General features: G+C 45.5%; 2 protein-coding genes across 5 annotated transcripts in view; one reads left to right on the forward strand and one right to left on the reverse strand.

Annotated features, from left to right (window-relative positions):
- STRADB (STE20 related adaptor beta) overlaps window positions 1-5,271 on the reverse strand; it is a 115,619-nt gene extending 110,348 nt beyond the window's left edge. The window contains exons 1-2 of the mRNA XM_069733592.1: window positions 5,176-5,271; window positions 1,480-1,539 (exon numbers count right to left, since the gene is read on the reverse strand). Coding sequence (XP_069589693.1) covers window positions 1,480-1,491 — 12 coding nt within the window. The 5' untranslated portion in view covers window positions 1,492-1,539; window positions 5,176-5,271. The remainder of the gene's footprint in view (window positions 1-1,479; window positions 1,540-5,175) is intronic.
- Window positions 5,272-5,614: 343 nt separating this feature from the next.
- The window catches only part of TRAK2 (trafficking kinesin protein 2), an 84,649-nt gene continuing 71,384 nt past the window's right edge, over window positions 5,615-18,879 (forward strand). For 2 of the 4 annotated variants that reach the window (XM_069733585.1, XM_069733588.1), the window contains exon 1: window positions 5,624-5,688. The gene's annotated coding sequence lies outside the window, so the exon portion shown is untranslated. Of the gene's footprint in view, window positions 5,689-18,879 lie in introns of all 4 variants that reach the window. The other 2 variants (XM_069733586.1, XM_069733589.1) reach the window with 2 other exon arrangements.

Below are 18,879 nucleotides of genomic sequence, written 5' to 3' on the forward strand. Positions count from 1 at the left end.
TGGGGAAAAAAAATTGTGTGCATTTACTTCTGCATTAACTGGTAACACTGTGCAAAGATGAACAACAGTTTGGATCATCTGAACTTTATAGTAAGACTTAAGGGATCATGAGACTGTGCCATATTCCTTCTGGTTTCCTGGCTGTAATCGTTGCTTTAAGATAATATTTCACCAGATTTTTGCTATGTAGTCTGATAGCAGCATGATTTGGGCGCAGAGACACTGATTCCATTGATCTGTCACTTGCTGGCCTACATTCTCTCATTTTGATACAATCCCTGTTTTCTCTGCTGTAGATGTGGCAGTGCTCTGAATGCTGAGTCCAGTATAACCATGTCCACATCAATGACTGGCAGCTTTCTGTGTACAGTGTCAGCAAGCTGCTAATCAATGGAGTAGGTGAGGATACACAAAGCAGTTGACCAGGAGGCACAAGACACCTAGACCTGTAGTGATAATCTCCTGCTGATAAAACACTGAATGTACTAAAACAGCAAAATACAGCCAGCAAGTGACACTTCTCTTTAATCAGGGTTTCTTACACCTCTACATGGTGCTCTCATGTAACACAGCATAAACCTGCTGACAAATTTCCTGTAAATACTCCAGAACATGCAGAAATCACATGTGCATGTTATCCATTTTTGTTGCAGTTTATAGCACAGAATTTTCAGCCAAACACAGGAGTAGATACAAGAAAGGGCAGCTACAGGTTCTTATTTTGTCATTTTATATCCTTCCCTGACTTTGAACTATAAACCTGCACTAAAAACTGCAGGATTTATTCCACAAAAATAATTTTTGCAAAACACAAATATCTCGTCAGTATCTGGATAACATTTCTGGCAGAGGAGCTCAGTGGTGCAGATCAGTGGTAAAATGCACCTAGTTTATTAAGTGGCATGCACTTCTTAATAAATTAGAGTCAGCTCACTCCAGCACTTCCATCATTATGATACATGTGCACAATGGCATTCTTAAAGGGGTTGTCTGGCTTCTGGGTACAAGTCTGCAGTCATTCTATGTGACTGTAGACTTGTGAATCCTCACAACACGCGTGCGGTGCGGATTCTCCAGTACAAGTATGGGATTTGCATACACGCGGTCACATTCCGACTAGACGTGCGAGGCCTAGCTGAATACAAGTGTATTGCATGAAGTGGGACACATCTAGTCAAAATGTGTCCGGAAGTAGGCAAATCGCAGTCACATGGCCACCCACTCACAGCGCACATAGTGACTACAGACTTGTACCCTGAGACCAGATAACCTCTTTAATGAATGGAGCCCCTTGGGTACAGACTAGGTTGGGCTCTTCTTCAACTCCACTGCTGCCTCCTTACAAGATTCAGAATGAATGCATTTTATAGAGTTGTATCTTTTACACCCTTACATTTTTCGAGGAAGCACGCTATCATTTTTCAATTCCATTGCAATTTTGTATTTTAAACCTACATAAGCCATTGCTGCTAAACTTACCAGACAAGACATTGAATACACTTATTGAGTGGTGGCTTTTTCATGAGTCCACCCAGGGTCCTAAATACAGAAGTGCAAGACATTCTTAATACATAATAACTAACAGAAGTCATTTACTTTTACTTTCTACAACGGGGAAAAAAGATTTTTTTACATGGCTATTAGGTGATTACCGTAATGACGATGTGACAGTAAAACCATGTTGGAGTTTAGAATTTGTGGTAGGAACTGGACAGGAAACAGAAAGATGGTGGCATGAGAAGTTATTATAGTTAGGTCCATATATATTTGGACAGAGACAACATTTTTCTAATGTTGGTTATGGACATTACCACAATGAATTTTGAACAACACAATTCAGATGCAGTTGAAGTTCAGACTTCCAGCTTTCATTTGAGGGTATCCACATTAAAATTGGATGAAGGGTTTAGGAATTTCAGCTCCTTAACATGTGGCGCCCTGTTTTTAAAGGGACCAAAAGTAATTGAACAGATTCAATAATTTTAAATAAAATGTTAATTTCTTGTACTTGGCTGAAAACCCTTTGCTGGCAACGACTGCCTGAAGCCTTGAACTCATGGACATCACCAGACGCTGTGTTTCCTCCTTTTTGATGCTCTGCCAGGCCTTCACTGCAGTGGTTTTCAGTTGCTGTTTGTTTGTGGGCCTTTCTGTCAGAAGATTAGTCTTTAACAAGTGAAATGCATGCTCAATTGGGTTGAGATCAGGTGACTGACTTGGCCATTCAAGAATATTCCACTTCTTTGCATTAATAAACTCCTGGGTTGCTTTGGCTTTATGTATTGGGTCATTGTCCATCTGTAGTATGAAACGACGACCAATCAGTTTGGCTGCATTTGGCTGGATCTGAGCACACAGTATGTCTCTGAAAACCTCAGAATTCATTCAGCTACTTCTGTCCTGTGTCACATCATCAATAAACTCTAGTGACCCAGTGCCACTGGCAGCCATGCATGCCCAAGCCATCACACTGCCTCCGCCGTGTTTTACAGATGATGTGGTATGCTTTGGATCATGAGCTGTACCACGCCTTCGCCATGCTTTTCTCTTTCCATCATTCTGGTAGAAGTTGATCTTGGTTTCATCTGTCCAAAAAATGTTCTTCCAGAACTCTGCTGGCTTTTTTAGATGTTTTTTATCAAAGTCCAGTCTAGCCTTTTAATTCTTGATGCTTATGAGTGGCTTGCACCGTGCAGTGAACCCTCTGTATTTACTTTCATGCAGTCTTCTCTTTATGGTAGATTTGGATATTGATACGCCGACCTCCTGGAGAGTGTTGTTCACTTGGTTGGCTGTTGTGAAGGGGTTTCTCTTCACCATGGAGATTATTCTACGATCATCCACCACTGTTGTCTTCCGTGGGCGCCCAGGGCTTTTTGCATTGAGGAGTTCACCAGTGCTTTCTTTCTTTCTCAGGATGTACCGAACTGTAGATTTTGCCACTCCTAATATTGTATGAATTTCTCGGATGGTTTTTTCTGTTTTCGCAGCTTAAGGATGCCTTGTTTCACCTGCATGGAGAGCTCCTTTGACCGCATGTTTACTTCACAGCAAAACCTTCCAAATGCAAGCACCACACCTCAAATCAACTCCAGGCCGTTGATCTGCTTAATTGAGAATGACCTAACGAAGGGATTGCCCACACCTGTCCATGAAATAGCCTTGGAGTCAATTGTCCAATTACTTTTGGTCCCTTTAAAAACAGGGTGGCACATGTTAAGGAGCTGAAACTCCTAAACCCTTCATCCAATTTTAATGTGGATGCCCTCAAATGAAAGCTGAAAGTCTGAACTTCAACTGCATCTGAATTGGTTTTTTTAAAATTCATTGTGGTAATGTCTATAACCAAAATTAGAAATATGTTGTCTCTGTCCAAATATATATGGACCTAACTGTGTATGGCAATACCTGCCAGGTATCTCCAGATAAGGCCACGGTCACACGATCAGTATTTGGTCAGTATTTTACATCAGTATTTTTAAGCGAAAACCAGGAGAGGAACAATCAGAGGAAAAGTATAATAGAAACACATGCACCACTTCTGGATTTATCTCCCACTCTGGGCTTTAGCTTACAAATACTGATCATGTGGACGTTGCTAAAGTTGATAAAAAATGAGCATGGGATCATTCAGACATTAGTTTTTCATGGACGTGTTCGCTGATAGAACTTGTACCTATGATAATCTATGGGGTTCTTCACATAAACTGGGTCTTTTTACACACTGAGTGGTGCGCCTCAAAACATAAAGACATATACAAATTTGATTCGAGTCACAGATCAAACTTCCCAATGCAAATCTATGCACTTGTGAAAAAAGATCCATGTGCAATCTGTGTGCTGTCCATTTTTAATGCATGTTTGATAGAAGAGGCCTGAGACATGGCCATCAGTAATTTAGTAATTTTTTTTGCATACAAGAAAAACTGATGAAAGAACACTGACCAAACTCTGATCTAAAACACTGATTAAAATCCGACCATTTTTTTTGCGTATGAAAAAAACCCCCTGACGCCTGAATGAGCCCTAAGGGCTCCTTTTCACTTGCGAGAAATACGTGCGAGTCTCACAGGTTAAAGCTCTGGCGCCGGCACTCCAGAGCAGAGCGTGCGGCTGCATAACAACACATGGAGCTGCCCGCTCCGCTCCCAAGTGCCGGCGCCAGAGCTTGGTTTTAACATGCGAGACTCGCACAAATTTTTCGCAAGTGAAAAGGAGCCCTTAGGCTTCAGTCACACTTCTGTGTTATTATTCCATCTGTCCCATTTTCAGGAATAATGTAAAAAAGAATTAATCCATAGTGTCAGGAAAGATTTTTTTCTTCTGTTTGAAAAACTGATACATAACGGAACCAGACAGACCCCATAATGAGCAAAGGGGCCTCTGTGCTTACATTTACATCAGTTATACAACGGATCCGTTTATGACATTGTCTGTTCCTAAAAACAAAACAGGGAATCAAAAAGGCAGTGTGACCTGCAGTCTACCATCTCACAATTTATTTTACGACAGTAGATGTAACTTTATAAACTAGAGCGCTTGTAGGAAAGAAGAAGGGAGGAAACTTGTAGAAAGGACATTAGGGATCACAGACAACGACATATGGATTCTTGTTAACATCAATATCTTATTCAGCACCAAACAGATCACAAGCAGCAAAGTGTCCGATCAGCAGCCATCAGTACAGCGGTGTATACATTACGTGCGGAGACCCACGGCCGCGCCGTCCGGTGTTATCCATGCGGAACGTGTGTCGTCACAACGTGTAATGGCAATAAGACGAGGGTCTCGTGGATTAGTGTAAATGTGGGGGCTCAGGGGGTAGAAATCCCACCCAGGACGACCTCTGCATGGGTGAGTGGACGCCCCTTCGTGTCCTACACTCCATAGACATGTGAGGGACTGCGCTCCCCTGATATTGGCCCTATTTGTGGGTGTGGTTGGTGCTCTCTGCACAGCACTGCGGAATATGTTGGCGCCATATAAGCAGCACACAGTAAATACACCCAATTATGGCCGGTCTGTGTGTTGTGCAGGGAGCAGCCAGCTCTGGGCGCTACTGACGTGCCTGCTGGAGCTGCAGAGGACAGTGCTGGCTCTCCGGGTGTGTTTGTGGTGTTCTTGCCTCTGTGTTAGAAGGAAATCCCTTGTATTACAACTTCCTGTGTTGCTGACCTGATCTGGACTGCTCTATCGCCCAGGGAGACACCATCCAGCCCATGGAGCTCAGTCAGCTGCCGTCCAATCCGGTCCTAGAAAACCGCCTACGTCATAAGCATGCGCCCGGTGCCCACCGAACAGGCCTTCTGCCAGTACTTCACATAAAGCACCAACAGGTCGCCAAATTGTAGAACTATTATAACTCCACTGTCTGTACGTACCGGGCTCATTCTCTCAGTATGTCATTTAACTCCGCTTTGTCTCTTATGTTCCCATATACTAGTCCGACGCTGCTCCTTGCTGCCCATAACAAATATGGCGGCTCCAGCTTCCGGGGTTTCCTTTTTTTGAACGGCATTTTTTTCTATAGTGAATTGATTGACAGCTTACAAGGGAGTGAGTCTATTGGACCAGTAAAGCGTGACGTCATGAGTACCGTCTCCTTGGTGAGCTTGGAGGAAGACCCGCCTTTTAGAGCAGCAAGGAGGAAACCGGAGCCCGGGAGCAGCCGGTGAGGTGGCCGTGAAGGTCGGTGCTCAGTTTCGCTTTGCTCTGTGTCTGTGCAGTTCATACCTATGTATAGCTATCCTGCCCTGTATGTACATGGTTGGGGGTCATGAATACTTCTGTACAGGGTCTACAAGCATTGGGGGGCCATGAATACCTCTATGCAGGGTCTACAAGCATTGGGGGGTCATGAATACCTCTATGCAGGGTCTACAAGCATTGGGGGGTCATGAATACCTCTATGCAGGGTCTACAAGCATTGGGGGGTCATGAATACCTCTATGCAGGGTCTACAAGCATTGGGGGGTCATGAATACCTCTATGCAGGGTCTACAAGCATTGGGGGGGCATGAATACCTCTATGCAGGGTCTACAAGCATTGGGGGGGCATGAATACCTCTATGCAGGGTCTACAAGCATTGGGGGGGCATGAATACCTCTATGCAGGGTCTACAAGCATTGGGGGGGCATGAATACCTCTATGCAGGGTCTACAAGCATTGGGGGGTCATGAATACCTCTATGCAGGGTCTACAAGCATTGGGGGGGCATGAATACCTCTATGCAGGGTCTACAAGCATTGGGGGGGCATGAATACCTCTATGCAGGGTCTACAAGCATTGGGGGGGCATGAATACCTCTATGCAGGGTCTACAAGCATTGGGGGGGCATGAATACCTCTATGCAGGGTCTACAAGCATTGGGGGGGCATGAATACCTCTATGCAGGGTCTACAAGCATTGGGGGGGCATGAATACCTCTATGCAGGGTCTACAAGCATTGGGGGGGCATGAATACCTCTATGCAGGGTCTACAAGCATTGGGGGGGCATGAATACCTCTATGCAGGGTCTACAAGCATTGGGGGGGCATGAATACCTCTATGCAGGGTCTACAAGCATTGGGGGGGCATGAATACCTCTATGCAGGGTCTACAAGCATTGGGGGGGCATGAATACCTCTATGCAGGGTCTACAAGCATTGGGGGGTCATGAATACCTCTATGCAGGGTCTACAAGCATTGGGGGGGCATGAATACCTCTATGCAGGGTCTACAAGCATTGGGAGGGCATGAATACCTCTATGCAGGGTCTACAAGCATTGGGAGGGCATGAATACCTCTATGCAGGGTCTACAAGCATTGGGAGGGCATGAATACCTCTATGCAGGGTCTACAAGCATTGGGAGGGCATGAATACCTCTATGCAGGGTCTACAAGCATTGGGGGCCATGAATACCTCTGTGCAGGGTCTACAAGCATTGGGGGGCATGAATACCTCTATGCAGGGTGTGTGTGGCGCCTGCAGTACCAGTGGGGATGCCCTGACCTTGGTCACCTTGTATGGCTGCTCATCGGTCACTGGTGACAATATTCCCTGTAATCCTATGTTTCGTTATGATTTCATACGTGTCCAGGCGTGAAAGAGTTACTACACATGACACCCGCTCAGCGCCCACCCAAATGATGGATTTTCTGTTTAGGATTTATCCCTGACCCTCAGTGTGAGGTGATGATCTCCGCGTGGACGGGCAGTGAGCGTCCTCCATCTCTCGCCCATATGAACTCCTGACTTTTTATTTTTTCTCCTGTTGCTAAAATATTTGTCAGTCTCATTTTTAGAAAGTGTATCTGGCCATCTGCTATGATCGCCTTCCAGTGTGCAGATCGCAGCGTGCAATAATGGCAGCACATGAGCCCCCTTTCCCAGGCTAGGACTGACCATTCATTTTTGATAGGTTGATCGCGCTCTGTCCCAACTGCACACCCCTGCTGCCCGCCTCCGTACCATCCACCCGAGCTCTATTGGCCTACATCTCAATCAGCAGCTCATCTCTGAGATCAAATAATTTGGGGTGTTTTGAAACCCAAACTTGCGTCCCGCCTCCGGACACCCCACACATTGGATGGTCTCTTGGCAGATACGGTCAGCATCACCTAAGGTTAGGTTCACACACATTTCGTGCTCCCCACTTTGCAGAGCGTTGGGGTTTCTATCAGAGTCCCCGAAAAACAGGATTTTCATGGAAATTCCAACGGCCGTTCACTATTATGAGGCTGACAGACTTTGGATCCGGTACGGCCCCCATCCCAGACACGCACAAAAGTGTGGTAGACTGAAAATGCCTTTGTTGGGGTCTTTGTCAGAATCCTTTTTCTTTGGGGGATTTCGACAGAAACTTTGCCGCAGTTTTTAGAGTAATTTAAGCATTTGTGTGAACATTGCTAATGTGTATGGCCAGCTTAAAGGGAATGTATCACCTACACGATTTTTAATAAAAACTTGTTAGTAAAACATTACTATTTTCTAATTGTTTTTTCTTTTCTGATTGTGGATGTAATATTTTTTAATTCTGTTTGTTTCTCCTTGATTATGTTGGTGGCCATCCTGCTTGAGCTATTTACCGGGTATGGAGATATGGTTTATATGGACGGCAGTAGGCTGGAGGTGACTCGTTGACTTCTGAGAGCGTTTAGACATGCTGTGATCTGCGGTGGGATCATTGTACAGGGAGGGGGGAGGAGGGAAACTGATCATCACCCCAATTTGTATAGTTTTATATTTAATATGGTTGGGAGAAAAAAAGATGTTCCTATCTGTAATCCTAGCCTCTGCTGTAGGTGAATTTTGTTTTTTTACATGTGCTTTAGAGATAAAAAAAATCGGCAATGGATAAAAGTAGCTTCTTTCTGCCACTGACTGTGCATGGGAAAGCCAGGGCATAGCACCGCTGGATGACAATGGAGATGAACCTTGTGCAGATCTGCTGAATAAGTAGCAATGCATCTGGAGCAGAAATCCGAGTGTCGGCCTTGTGTTTCTGCCATATCATTATTCAACGTCTGTAATACCGAGATGTCAACTTATCCTTAGTATATCGATGTGTAATGGAGAAATGCATGGATGTTCAGCAGTCAGATGTATGGAGGACGACATCTTTGCACTGAATCTGCCACAGGTGAACGTGCCCTGAGATCTGTTTAAAATGACTGCAATCTTGTGTAAAGGCTTGTGGTCTGTTCCATAAATCACTTAGAGTATGTGCACACAGAGATTTGTGGTGCTGGTCCACTTTCTATTTCTGGTTGTCTTTTGAGCATTTTTTTTTTCTGCTACAGATTTTGAAAAACGCCAGCTGGGGAAACAGTCACTTCTTTAAAGAGATGTGTGGTAGAATCCACTCACTACACTGTAGTCACTGGCCACTCTGGAGAATACCAAAAAGCTTCAGGATAAAAAAAAAAGCCCAAAACCACTACAGGAATAGAAAAACTCGTCCAAAAAGTCCCCAAAGAAGGAGCGTTCCCAAGGGGCATGAACATAGAATTGTTTCATACTACTCTATTTCAGATGCACACTGAACGGTTTGTAATAGATGGCTCAGTGCACAATGGCTGCCATTGTTCTCGGCAGCGCCACTCCTGTTTATACAGGAAAATGCGCTGCCGAGAACCTTGGGCTTTTAGCAGGACAAAAGATCACTTCACCTAACGAACAAGAGTTTTGCTCGTTCACCGGGTGATCAGCAGTCTGGTGAAATGGCCGTTCCTAGGAAAGCTGGCTCATGATAATCTTACAGTAAAACATAACCGTTAGGCTTTAAGATGTCTCGTGATCAGATTGGTTGAGAAGTACAACAAGATGACTTTTGCCTCAGTCAGTAAAATGCCCGCTTCCCTCTCTAGCATAGGTAGCGCGCAGTGGCCAGCCTGTCGGTCAGCCAGTGTCGGCGTTCCTTGTGGGCTGGAGCGAGCAGGACGAGCAGTTATCTCCACCCGGTGTGCTCGCTATGAACGGCCCCGCACGTTGGACCTCCTGCTCCTAGACGGCCTTCAGAGACTCTGACTTCTTTAGTCACAATCCTCCTTGCCGCTGCCCGTAGTTGCCAGCCTGAACGGTGTGTCTTGGTAGGAATCTGATGGCTGGAGATATTACAGTAGGTTTATTAAATTCAGGCCTACTGTGGGGGTAGGGGTGAGCGGGCATACCGGGGGGCTTATTCTACTAAAGGCCTGGTACTTCGTGTGGTGAGAGTGTATGCATTCCAGCTCATCCCATGGTTGCTGTTTGGGTAGGGGGTGTTGGGCAATGGGGTCTCTGATTATATTTACTGCCGGGGTTTCTATTATAAGCCCCTGGCTGCTGGTATAGGAAGCCCCCAGGCCAGACACTAACCTTTGCATGTGTTGCAGTTCATTTAATAATCTCATAATAAGCTTCTTATAAGATTATTAAAGGGGTTGTCCAATAGTGACTGCAGACATTTGTTCCAAGCCTTGACAACCCCTTTAATAATCTCAAAATAATAAGCCGATTATTAAATGCAGTGCAGGTCATGCCAGGGTTCCTGTCTGGGGGAAGACTAAGAACAAGCGATGATGGATGATTATTACTGTGTATCATAGATACTGCCTTACTTGGCCCCCCAAGATCGTAACCATGATGTGCAGTAAGTGATCATATGTTAGTCCATTAGCTAGGCTACGTGTGCTTTTACAGCAGCCCATAAATGACCACTGATCGGCTTTACGTTTGCTGATCAGCTGTCGTGAAGCCTTATTAGACAGTCAGTGTGAGCTTTAGAGGAGTATAGAATCACTCTGTGCTATAGACTGCCATTGTTCTTGGCAGCACAGGGCCGCTTTAGAAAGGAGCATATGCTGCTGAGAACGAAGAGAAGCCTCTGCTCTGTCGAATTGTCGTCAGCAGGAGCGGTCTGTGCCAGTGAAGGTCAGCGCCATGAGCTCAACAGGCACAGGTTCAGCACATGTTAAAAAAAAAATATCAATAGTCCCGGATAACCCCTTTAATAAGTAAATTGGAAAGTTGATTGTTTTTAAAGCACTTTTGCAATCTGATCCATTTATGAACTTGAGGCAACCCCCTTGAAGACTATCCGGTGCTGAAAGTTCTGGACACATTTGTTGCCTGTCTGCTAAATGGACCGATGGTCCCTTTCTTTGGGTATAATGCAGACCCTGAGTTGGCCATTCCCTGTGTAGTTTAAGCCCCCCACACACTTACAGTAGCACCTGCCGATATGATAGAGAATGAATATTTATAATTGGGTCAGTAGTGAGTGCTAGGAACAAAAAGAAATGGAAAGAATCAAGAATGTGCACCTATGATGAATGCCTGCATCAGCTGATCTGTACCTGCAGCGGCTTTGCTGCATTGCTAATAACCGGGTTATAAAGACATACACTACCTCTCGGGTGTCTCCATTTTTCCATTGAGATTCCTGACTCCTCTGCATTGTCTCTTCCTCCTTATATAATTTGCAGGAGCCGTTTTCATGTTCAAGAATCTTCCGTCTTTTAAGGTCCTGTGATTTCTTTTCAGACCCCATATGTGAAACCTGTGCGGTAAGGCTATGTGCACACGTCAGGTTTTTTTCCTGACAAAATCCGGAGAATTCTGGCAGAAAATCGCGTTTTTTTTCCCGCGCGGATTTTTCGCGGATTTTTTTTTTTTTTTTCCTGAAAGTCATTTTGGCTTAGAAATCCGCAAACAATCCGCAAAAAGAATGAGCATGTCCATTTTTTTTTGCGGAATGCGTTTTTTTTGCGGAAAAAAACGCATCCATCTGAACAAAAAATCCGGAATGCATTCTAAATAATAGGATGCATATTTTTAGCGTTTTTGATGCGGAATTATAGCGTTTTTATAGCGAAATTCCGCAAAAAAAAACGCTAAAAATCCGGACGTGTGCACATACCCTAAAGGTAATCTAAATAGTCTGGAAAGAAACATAGAAAAATGTTACTATTCATATTTGAGAAATGCAAAGTTAGTAATTCTAAAGATGGGGTAGAAGGATGTTTCCGCAGTGCTGTCGTGTTACAGGCGGATCACTCCGCCTCATACCTTTTTAGCTGCGATGAATGGATGGAGCAAAGTTATCTAATCTTTTGGAGTTTTCTGGTTTTAAAAAGTCACAAATCACATTTGCCCAAACATTGAGACTTTTTGTAGTTTTATGAATATGTTGTGGATGGATCGTCCAAATGGAATAGTTTTATCAGTTGAATTGTCCTACATAATTGCAGGGCTGTGAAGTCAGAGTCCATTTTGGTGGAGTCGGTATAAAATGGACAGGCTCCTAAAACATATACCGGTACAGTAGTACAATGCAGGATATGCTGTACATTTTTTCATAAGAATTTGGGACAGTTATGGAATGTCCCATAAATATCTGCTCTGTTCCCGATCTAAGGATCTGGGCTTCTAGGTGATATGAATCTGTGCTGCACTTTATGCACATGCTCCGTAGTGACCAGTGCTGTGGGGTTGGCGTCTGAGTTGGAGGTTTGGCTTACTGACTCCTCAGTTGCATGTAAGTGATCAGTGTATAGGCTCAATTATCATGATTATCTAGGAATGAACATTTTCTGATATTCTTGCTTTGTAAGCAGGTTGTTGATCACCTAATGAACAAGTAAAACACTTTTTAGTCAGGTGAAATCAGTTTTTTGTTCTGTGCAAGAGCACTGTTCTTGGCGCCATATTGTCCTGTGTAAACTTTTGCTTCCTAGATGATTGGCACCCTACGCACATGGAGCGATCTATTACGGATCGTCCAGTGCACACCTGAAGCTGAGTCAGCCTGTGTGAATAGGTTGTTAAAAGACTGCCTACAGGCAAGCATGTTGGGGGCTGTTTGGGGGTTCATTCAGATGTCTGTGCAAATCGTTCCGAGCACGGACTGTCCGCAGGTCTCCCAGCTGGAGCATATCGGCTTCATATATTTTTATGAGGCTGTCATGCTGGGTGTGGGAGAGCAACGGCCAGTCGATTCTTAGACAACTTGCACAGATATTTGAATGAGCCCTAACACGGCACAGCACAATGACTCTTGTGTAGCCTCCACCACTTTGTAATACGTTTATATTTTTCATGGAAAGCTGGAAGTGCAGATGATCCACTTCAGATACAACCTGGTGTAGCTCAGGAGCAGCGCTGTAATAATCCATCAACCGGCACCATGCTGGGATATATGGCGCACACTGCAATAGTGACGTAAAAGCACTTCACAGAATATACTAATTTGTGGCATAATTTTAATATTTCTAACACCAGTTTTTATCTTTTGAGGTTGCCTGGCAGTAATTTTAGCTCATTGATTGTGACTAATGTGACTTCAGTTAGATGGATGAAGCATTTTAGAGGTTACTACAATCCATACCGTGCGCCCTTCCCATGCATCAGTCAATGACCTTCTCGTATGCTGGGTACATGTGTGCGCTGCCCATTGTACACTGCCATTACTGCATAATCAGTCCAGTAGAGACTGATATCCAATAACAGTCCTGCCCCCACTCCCCACTGTCTCTTATGGGCGGAGGTCCTCACGTACCTTTACCATACAGACGCCTGCAGGATTGCTGGGGCACTGGGCTGCAGAAGAGTGGCGCCATATGCCACAGAGCAGAGGTTGTTATTGGCTTTGGTGGAGCCGGGAACGTGAGGAAAGCAATAAAGATTACACAGGACAATAACTGTAAACCTTCCCTGTGTATATGACGTGTTTATTATCACAAGGAATGTGGCGGTTATATAACTGAAGGTGGCCGTATACGTTGGATCACCGCGCAGAACCGTATTTTATGTGATAAGGAGGGGTGGGAATTTAAGTGTAAGTTTATGATCATTCTAAAAGATTAAAAACTGGGATTATTTTTTTCCTGTATTACATTTCATGACCTCACTCAATGTCCTGGGCCCCCTAGACTTGTGTTAGGAGACATATGCTGCGTTCATGAGCACGCTTGTGGTGTCACCTCTGACCCCCGCACCCTAGACATCTATCCCTATAGGGCCCCAGATGGGCAAGAGCATGCTGGAGCTTGGCTGAACATTAATCTGGCAGAGTTATGTATGGGCAGCGGGTATCACTCAGACCTCCCGTATTACGTGTGCTCTATCGATCTCCTCAGACACTTTCAGCGCCATTGAAAGCAATGTCCAGAGAGCTGAAAGTGAATGAGCTGTATAGAGGGACGGCTGTCCCGCCTGCTGTCATCTGCTCTATGGCAGCCAGATCTCCTAAGGATGGCGCCGACACAGCTCAGTAATGTGCCAAGGTAGAATAATTACATGGACTTTTATAGACGTTTACTAGAATCCCTTTAATCTATCATCAATCTAATATGGAATCTAGGGAGGAAAATTATGTTTTGTTTTATTTATTTTTTTTATCCGAAGATTTCTGATCATCATTATTTCACTTTTCGTCCTTGTGATATTCCACCTGAACCTTCCAGTTTTGGGAACGTGTGCCAATGATCAGTTGCCAGATTAGTGGAATTTGACTGTTTAAAAGGAGGCAAAGGAAAATCTCTGCTGTCGTCATTATTATTATTATTATTATTTATGTAGCACCATTAATTCCATGGTGCTGTACATGAGAAGAGGTTACACCAAAATACAAATATCCCTTAAAGTAAACAAACTAACAATGACAGACTGGTACAGAGGGGCGAGGACCCTGCCCTTGCGGGCTTACATTCTACAGGATGTCATTACATTGTGCCCTGTACAAAAGCCCAGTACTCCTACGTTCTGAGGGCTTTCTTGTGTCTTTCAGAGACTTTTTGGCTTTAAAATCCTTAATCTCCCGTGACAAGCTTCTTATGAGAAGAGAGTAATTAAGTGGACTTTAAAGCGGATAATCCTCGCCACTACTTGCTGAGGCTGGCATGCTGCTGGGCGAAGGCTTTATCCCAGCCGCAGGCGGGTGCACTTGGCAGCAGCGATGCTTTAGGGAATATGATGTGGCTGACTTTGGATCGTGTGTATCGTCACGCCTGTGAGTCTAGTGCCCGTGCATACACCTCTGGTTACCCAGACAGGATGCTGTCATTAGAGCGTTACTTGCGCTGCCACGTGGCGACAGCTTTATTTTCAGCTGCATTGTGCGGTGATGTGCAGGAAGTGGCACAGGGAGAGCAAGGCACAAGGGCAGACGGATGTATCCTGCTGGTTGTCAGGGCAGATCGTACGCTCGTAGCATCCTATACGTATCGCGCAGCTGTGGATGACCACACGGCGGACATTAGGACGTGGTGAGGGTGGCATGGCATACATTGTGCTTCAGATGGCATTTTCTGCACACAACCTCCCCCCCGGTCCTGCCAATATGCTATTGTTTGTGACTGCACTTTCTACAATGAATGGCCTGTCATTGTCTCATTGCAGTCCTGTTTGATACTATGCATCTGCCCATGTGGCCAAGCATCATAGCAGCACTAATGAGTGACAGTGATGTAAGTGTGACCGCAGCCACTCCGAATCCAGCAGTCTGTGATGGCAGCTGCTGTGCGGGCACCGCCAAGGGAGCAGATGCTGGGGGAATAGCGCATGTGGTTGGTGGCAGAGCATTTCTGTATCCAAGGCCCGATAAGGTTTGGCATTGGGGCCATTGGCTGCATATAAAATACAGCTTTACGCTTCCTCCCCCTTTTACAATAGTGTTTTTGTTTTGAATCCATGTAACTTGGTTAAAGTTTTATCCAGAGAGAAGCAGATCAGACGGTAAAGAATTGCTTTATGGTCGTTGTTCCGTTTTATAGATGTGATTTCTTCTATTTCCCAACTTTAGTGCTTCTCCTCATATTCCAGCAGTGCATGGTGGCTGTACGACTCCTTAACCCTTAGTGACAGAGCCAATTTGGTACTTAATGACCGAGCCAATTTTTGCAATTCTGACCACTGTCACTTTATGAGGTTATAACTCTGGAACGGTTTAACGGATCCCGCTGATTCTGAGAGTATTTTTTCGTGACATATTGTACTTCATGTTAGTGGTAACATTTCTTCGATATTACTTGCGATTATTTATGGGGAAAAAAACAGAAATATGGCGCAAATTTTTAAAATTTTGCAATTTTCAAACTTTGTATTTTTATGCCCTTAAATCAGAGAGATATGTCACACAAAATAGTTAATAAATAAAATTTCCCACATGTCTACTTTACATCAGCACAATTTATGAAACAAAATTTTTTTTTGTTAGGGAGTTATAAGGGTTAAAAGTTGACCAGCAATTTCTCATTTTTACAACACCATTTTTTTTAGGGACCACATCACATTTGAAGTCATTTTGAGGGGTCTATATGATAGAAAATAACGAAGTGTGACACCATTCTAAAAACTACACCCCTCAAGGTTCTCAAAACCACATTCAAGAAGTTTATTAACCCTTTACGTGCTTCACAGGAACTGAAACAATGTGGAAGGAAAAAATGAACATTTAACTTTTTTTTGCAAACATTTTACTTCAGAACCATTTTTTTTTATTTTCACAAGTGTAAACACAGAAATTAAACCATAAATTTTGTTGTGCAATTTCTCCTGAATACGCCGATAACACATATGTGGGGGTAAACCACTGTTTCGGCACACCGCAGAGCTTGGAAGAGAAGGAGCGCCGTTTGACTTTTTCAATGCAGAATTGGCTGGAATTGAGATTGGTTGCCATGTCACGTTTAGAGAGCCCCTGATGTGCCTAAACAGTGGAACCCCCCCACAAGTGACACCATTTTGGAAACTAGACCCCTTAAGGAACTTATCTAGATGTGTGGTGAGCACTTTGAGCCCCCAAGTGCTTCACAGAAGTTTATAACGTAGAGCCGTGAAAATAAAAAATCGCATTTGTTTACACAAAAATGATCTTTTCTCTGATCGCCCATGACGGCACCACGGAGAGAGGGGATCCGCCCACCAAGGACAGGAAACCTACGGATAAAAAGGCGGTACCACTCTCCTGCATCAGTTGGTTTCCTGTCCTTGATGGGAGACCTACGGACTTACCGGTTCAACGTTGGAATTCCGGGGCCAACCAGTCCGACTCAGGCAGCTGGGGTCCCTCTGCCTCGGCTGGGGTGGTGACCCGAAGCACCACCGCTGGGGGCTAGTGGGCCTCTAGGGTGAGTGGGGGAGGTGATAAGGAGTTCGCGGTCACCTCCCCAGGTAAGATGCAGCAGTGGCAACATCCAGGGGGGTCCCTCTGTGGTTGCGGGAGGTGCGGCGCGGCCCTCCCCTAGCGCGCATCGGGCATGCAGAGCCGCGCGGTAGGGTCTGCATAGGACCGGGGGTGCCGGTCAGCAGCGCCATATCTGCACTCCGGGCGGCCATCTTGAGAGTACGGCGCTTGCCCGGAGTTGCGCTGGTCTCGCGAGACGCTGGGGCTTGATCTGCGCAGGCGCCGCTGGAATCCGACTGCGCAGGCGTCGGCGTTCGGCGCTCCTCGCCGTCGTCTGGACGCCACTGCACAGGCGACGCCGATCTGACGCTTGGGCGTTTCAAAGGCGCCGCAGATGCGTCTGCGCAGGCGCCGGCGTTCAACGCTCCTCGCCGTCGGCTGAGCGCTACTGCGCAGGCGCCGGAAAGAAGAAAAAAAAAAAAAGCGGCGGGAGCTTTAAAAGGGAGGATTTACTTCCTCACAGTGGCTCTGCAGTATATCGGCAAGAGCCTTAGGAGCTTCTAGTTGTCGCAGCATCAAGCGCAGCACGCGTTATTGGCAGTGACAGCAGACCAGCAGCAGTATGAGCGACCCGGCATCTCCCTTGCCTGAATCACCTCCACCTATAGCATCGCCTCAGTTCAGCAGCAGCAAAAAAGGCGACAGCAGAAAGGTCTCCAGGACACCAGCAAAGAACGCCAAAGGTCTCAACACAGCAAGGAGTCCAGCACGGCGTCGGGGAAAAAGCCAGAGGCAGAGAATCCCCAACCGGTATTTATGGGTCCTGGAGGTGGTAAGTTGATCTTCGTGAAAGTTAGAGACAGTAAGATTATTATTTGTCTCTTTTAGGGGAGGAAAAGCGTAGGTAAAACAAAGCACAAAGCCTGTGCCATCTGTAAAGAGGATCTTCCACCCGCATGGGAGAAGCAGCTATATAATTCCTGCATACAGCAGACGGTATCTGAAAGCCTGCCCGGGTTTGCAATAGATCTTAAAAACCTGATTAAAGAGCAGGTGGAAGACACCTTTAGATCCCTTAAAAGGGGAAAAAAACGGAGAAGGACCAGACACAGGTCCCCGTCCCCAGTCTCTAAATCTGACAGCGATAGTGCGAGTTCAGCATCCTCCGACTCCTCCTCCTCATCATCCACTTCTTCCTCAGGAGGTCACAATTGTTTCCCGCTAGAGGACACCGATGGCCTCATAAAGGCAGTGAGGAGTACTATGGGATTAGTAGACTCCCACCCTAAAAAGTCAGCACAAGACATCATGTTTGGGGGCTTAGAACAAAAAAAGAGAAGAGCTTTCCCGCTTAATGAAGCAATTGCAGCGTTAATTAAAAAGGAATGGAAAAAACCCATGAAAAAGACTCTCCTAACCCCAAAAAGGAAATACCCCTTCGAGGATGAATCCTGCTCCTTTTGGGAAAAAGCCCCCAAATTAGATGTAGCAATAGCTAAAGCATCAAAAAAATTCGCTCTCCCGTTTGAGGACATGGGGGTCCTAAAAGACCCTATGGACAAGAAGGCGGACGCCTTCCTCAAGGGCTCTTGGGAGTCAGCGGGAGGAGGCCTGAAACCGGCAGTGGCAGCAGCTTGCACATCCCGCTCCCTAATGATCTGGTTAAATCAACTAGAGGGTCAATTAAAGGGGAAAACTTTCCGAGACTCGATGCTGAAGACATTACCTGTAATAAGGGGAGCGGCGGCTTTTCTGGCTGACGCCTCGGCAGACTCTATCAGATTAGCTGCCAGGTCAGCAGTGTTTGCTAATGCGGCCAGGCGTGCCCTCTGGCTTAAGAATTGGCCTGGCGATCTGCAAACAAAAACAAAACTGTGTACTATCCCCTGCGAAGGAGAGTTTTTGTTCGGTTCCACATTAGACGACATCTTGGAAAAAGCCGGGGACAAGAAAAAGTCCTTTCCCTCTCTAGGTCTCCCCTCTTACCGGAAGCCCTTTCGGAACAAGAGGTTTTTCCGCAAGAACCCTGGGAGAGGCCAGGGAAAGTGGGAGGATAAGAGGAACAAAAACAAGGGGTTCATCTTTAACAAAAACCCCAGCGATAACAAGAAACCTTCTCAATGAAGGTTCACCCCAGGTGGGAGGGAGGTTATCTCTCTTTCTTCCAGCCTGGAAAAAGATTACCTCCAGTCAATGGATTCTGAACATTATAGAATCAGGCCTGAAGCTGACATTCAAAAGATGCCCCCGTCTCTCTTTTACGATGACATCTATAAGATCTTCGGCAGAAG

Source organism: Ranitomeya imitator, chromosome 7 (genome assembly GCF_032444005.1).
Source record: "Ranitomeya imitator isolate aRanImi1 chromosome 7, aRanImi1.pri, whole genome shotgun sequence".
Taxonomy (NCBI): domain Eukaryota; kingdom Metazoa; phylum Chordata; class Amphibia; order Anura; family Dendrobatidae; genus Ranitomeya; species Ranitomeya imitator.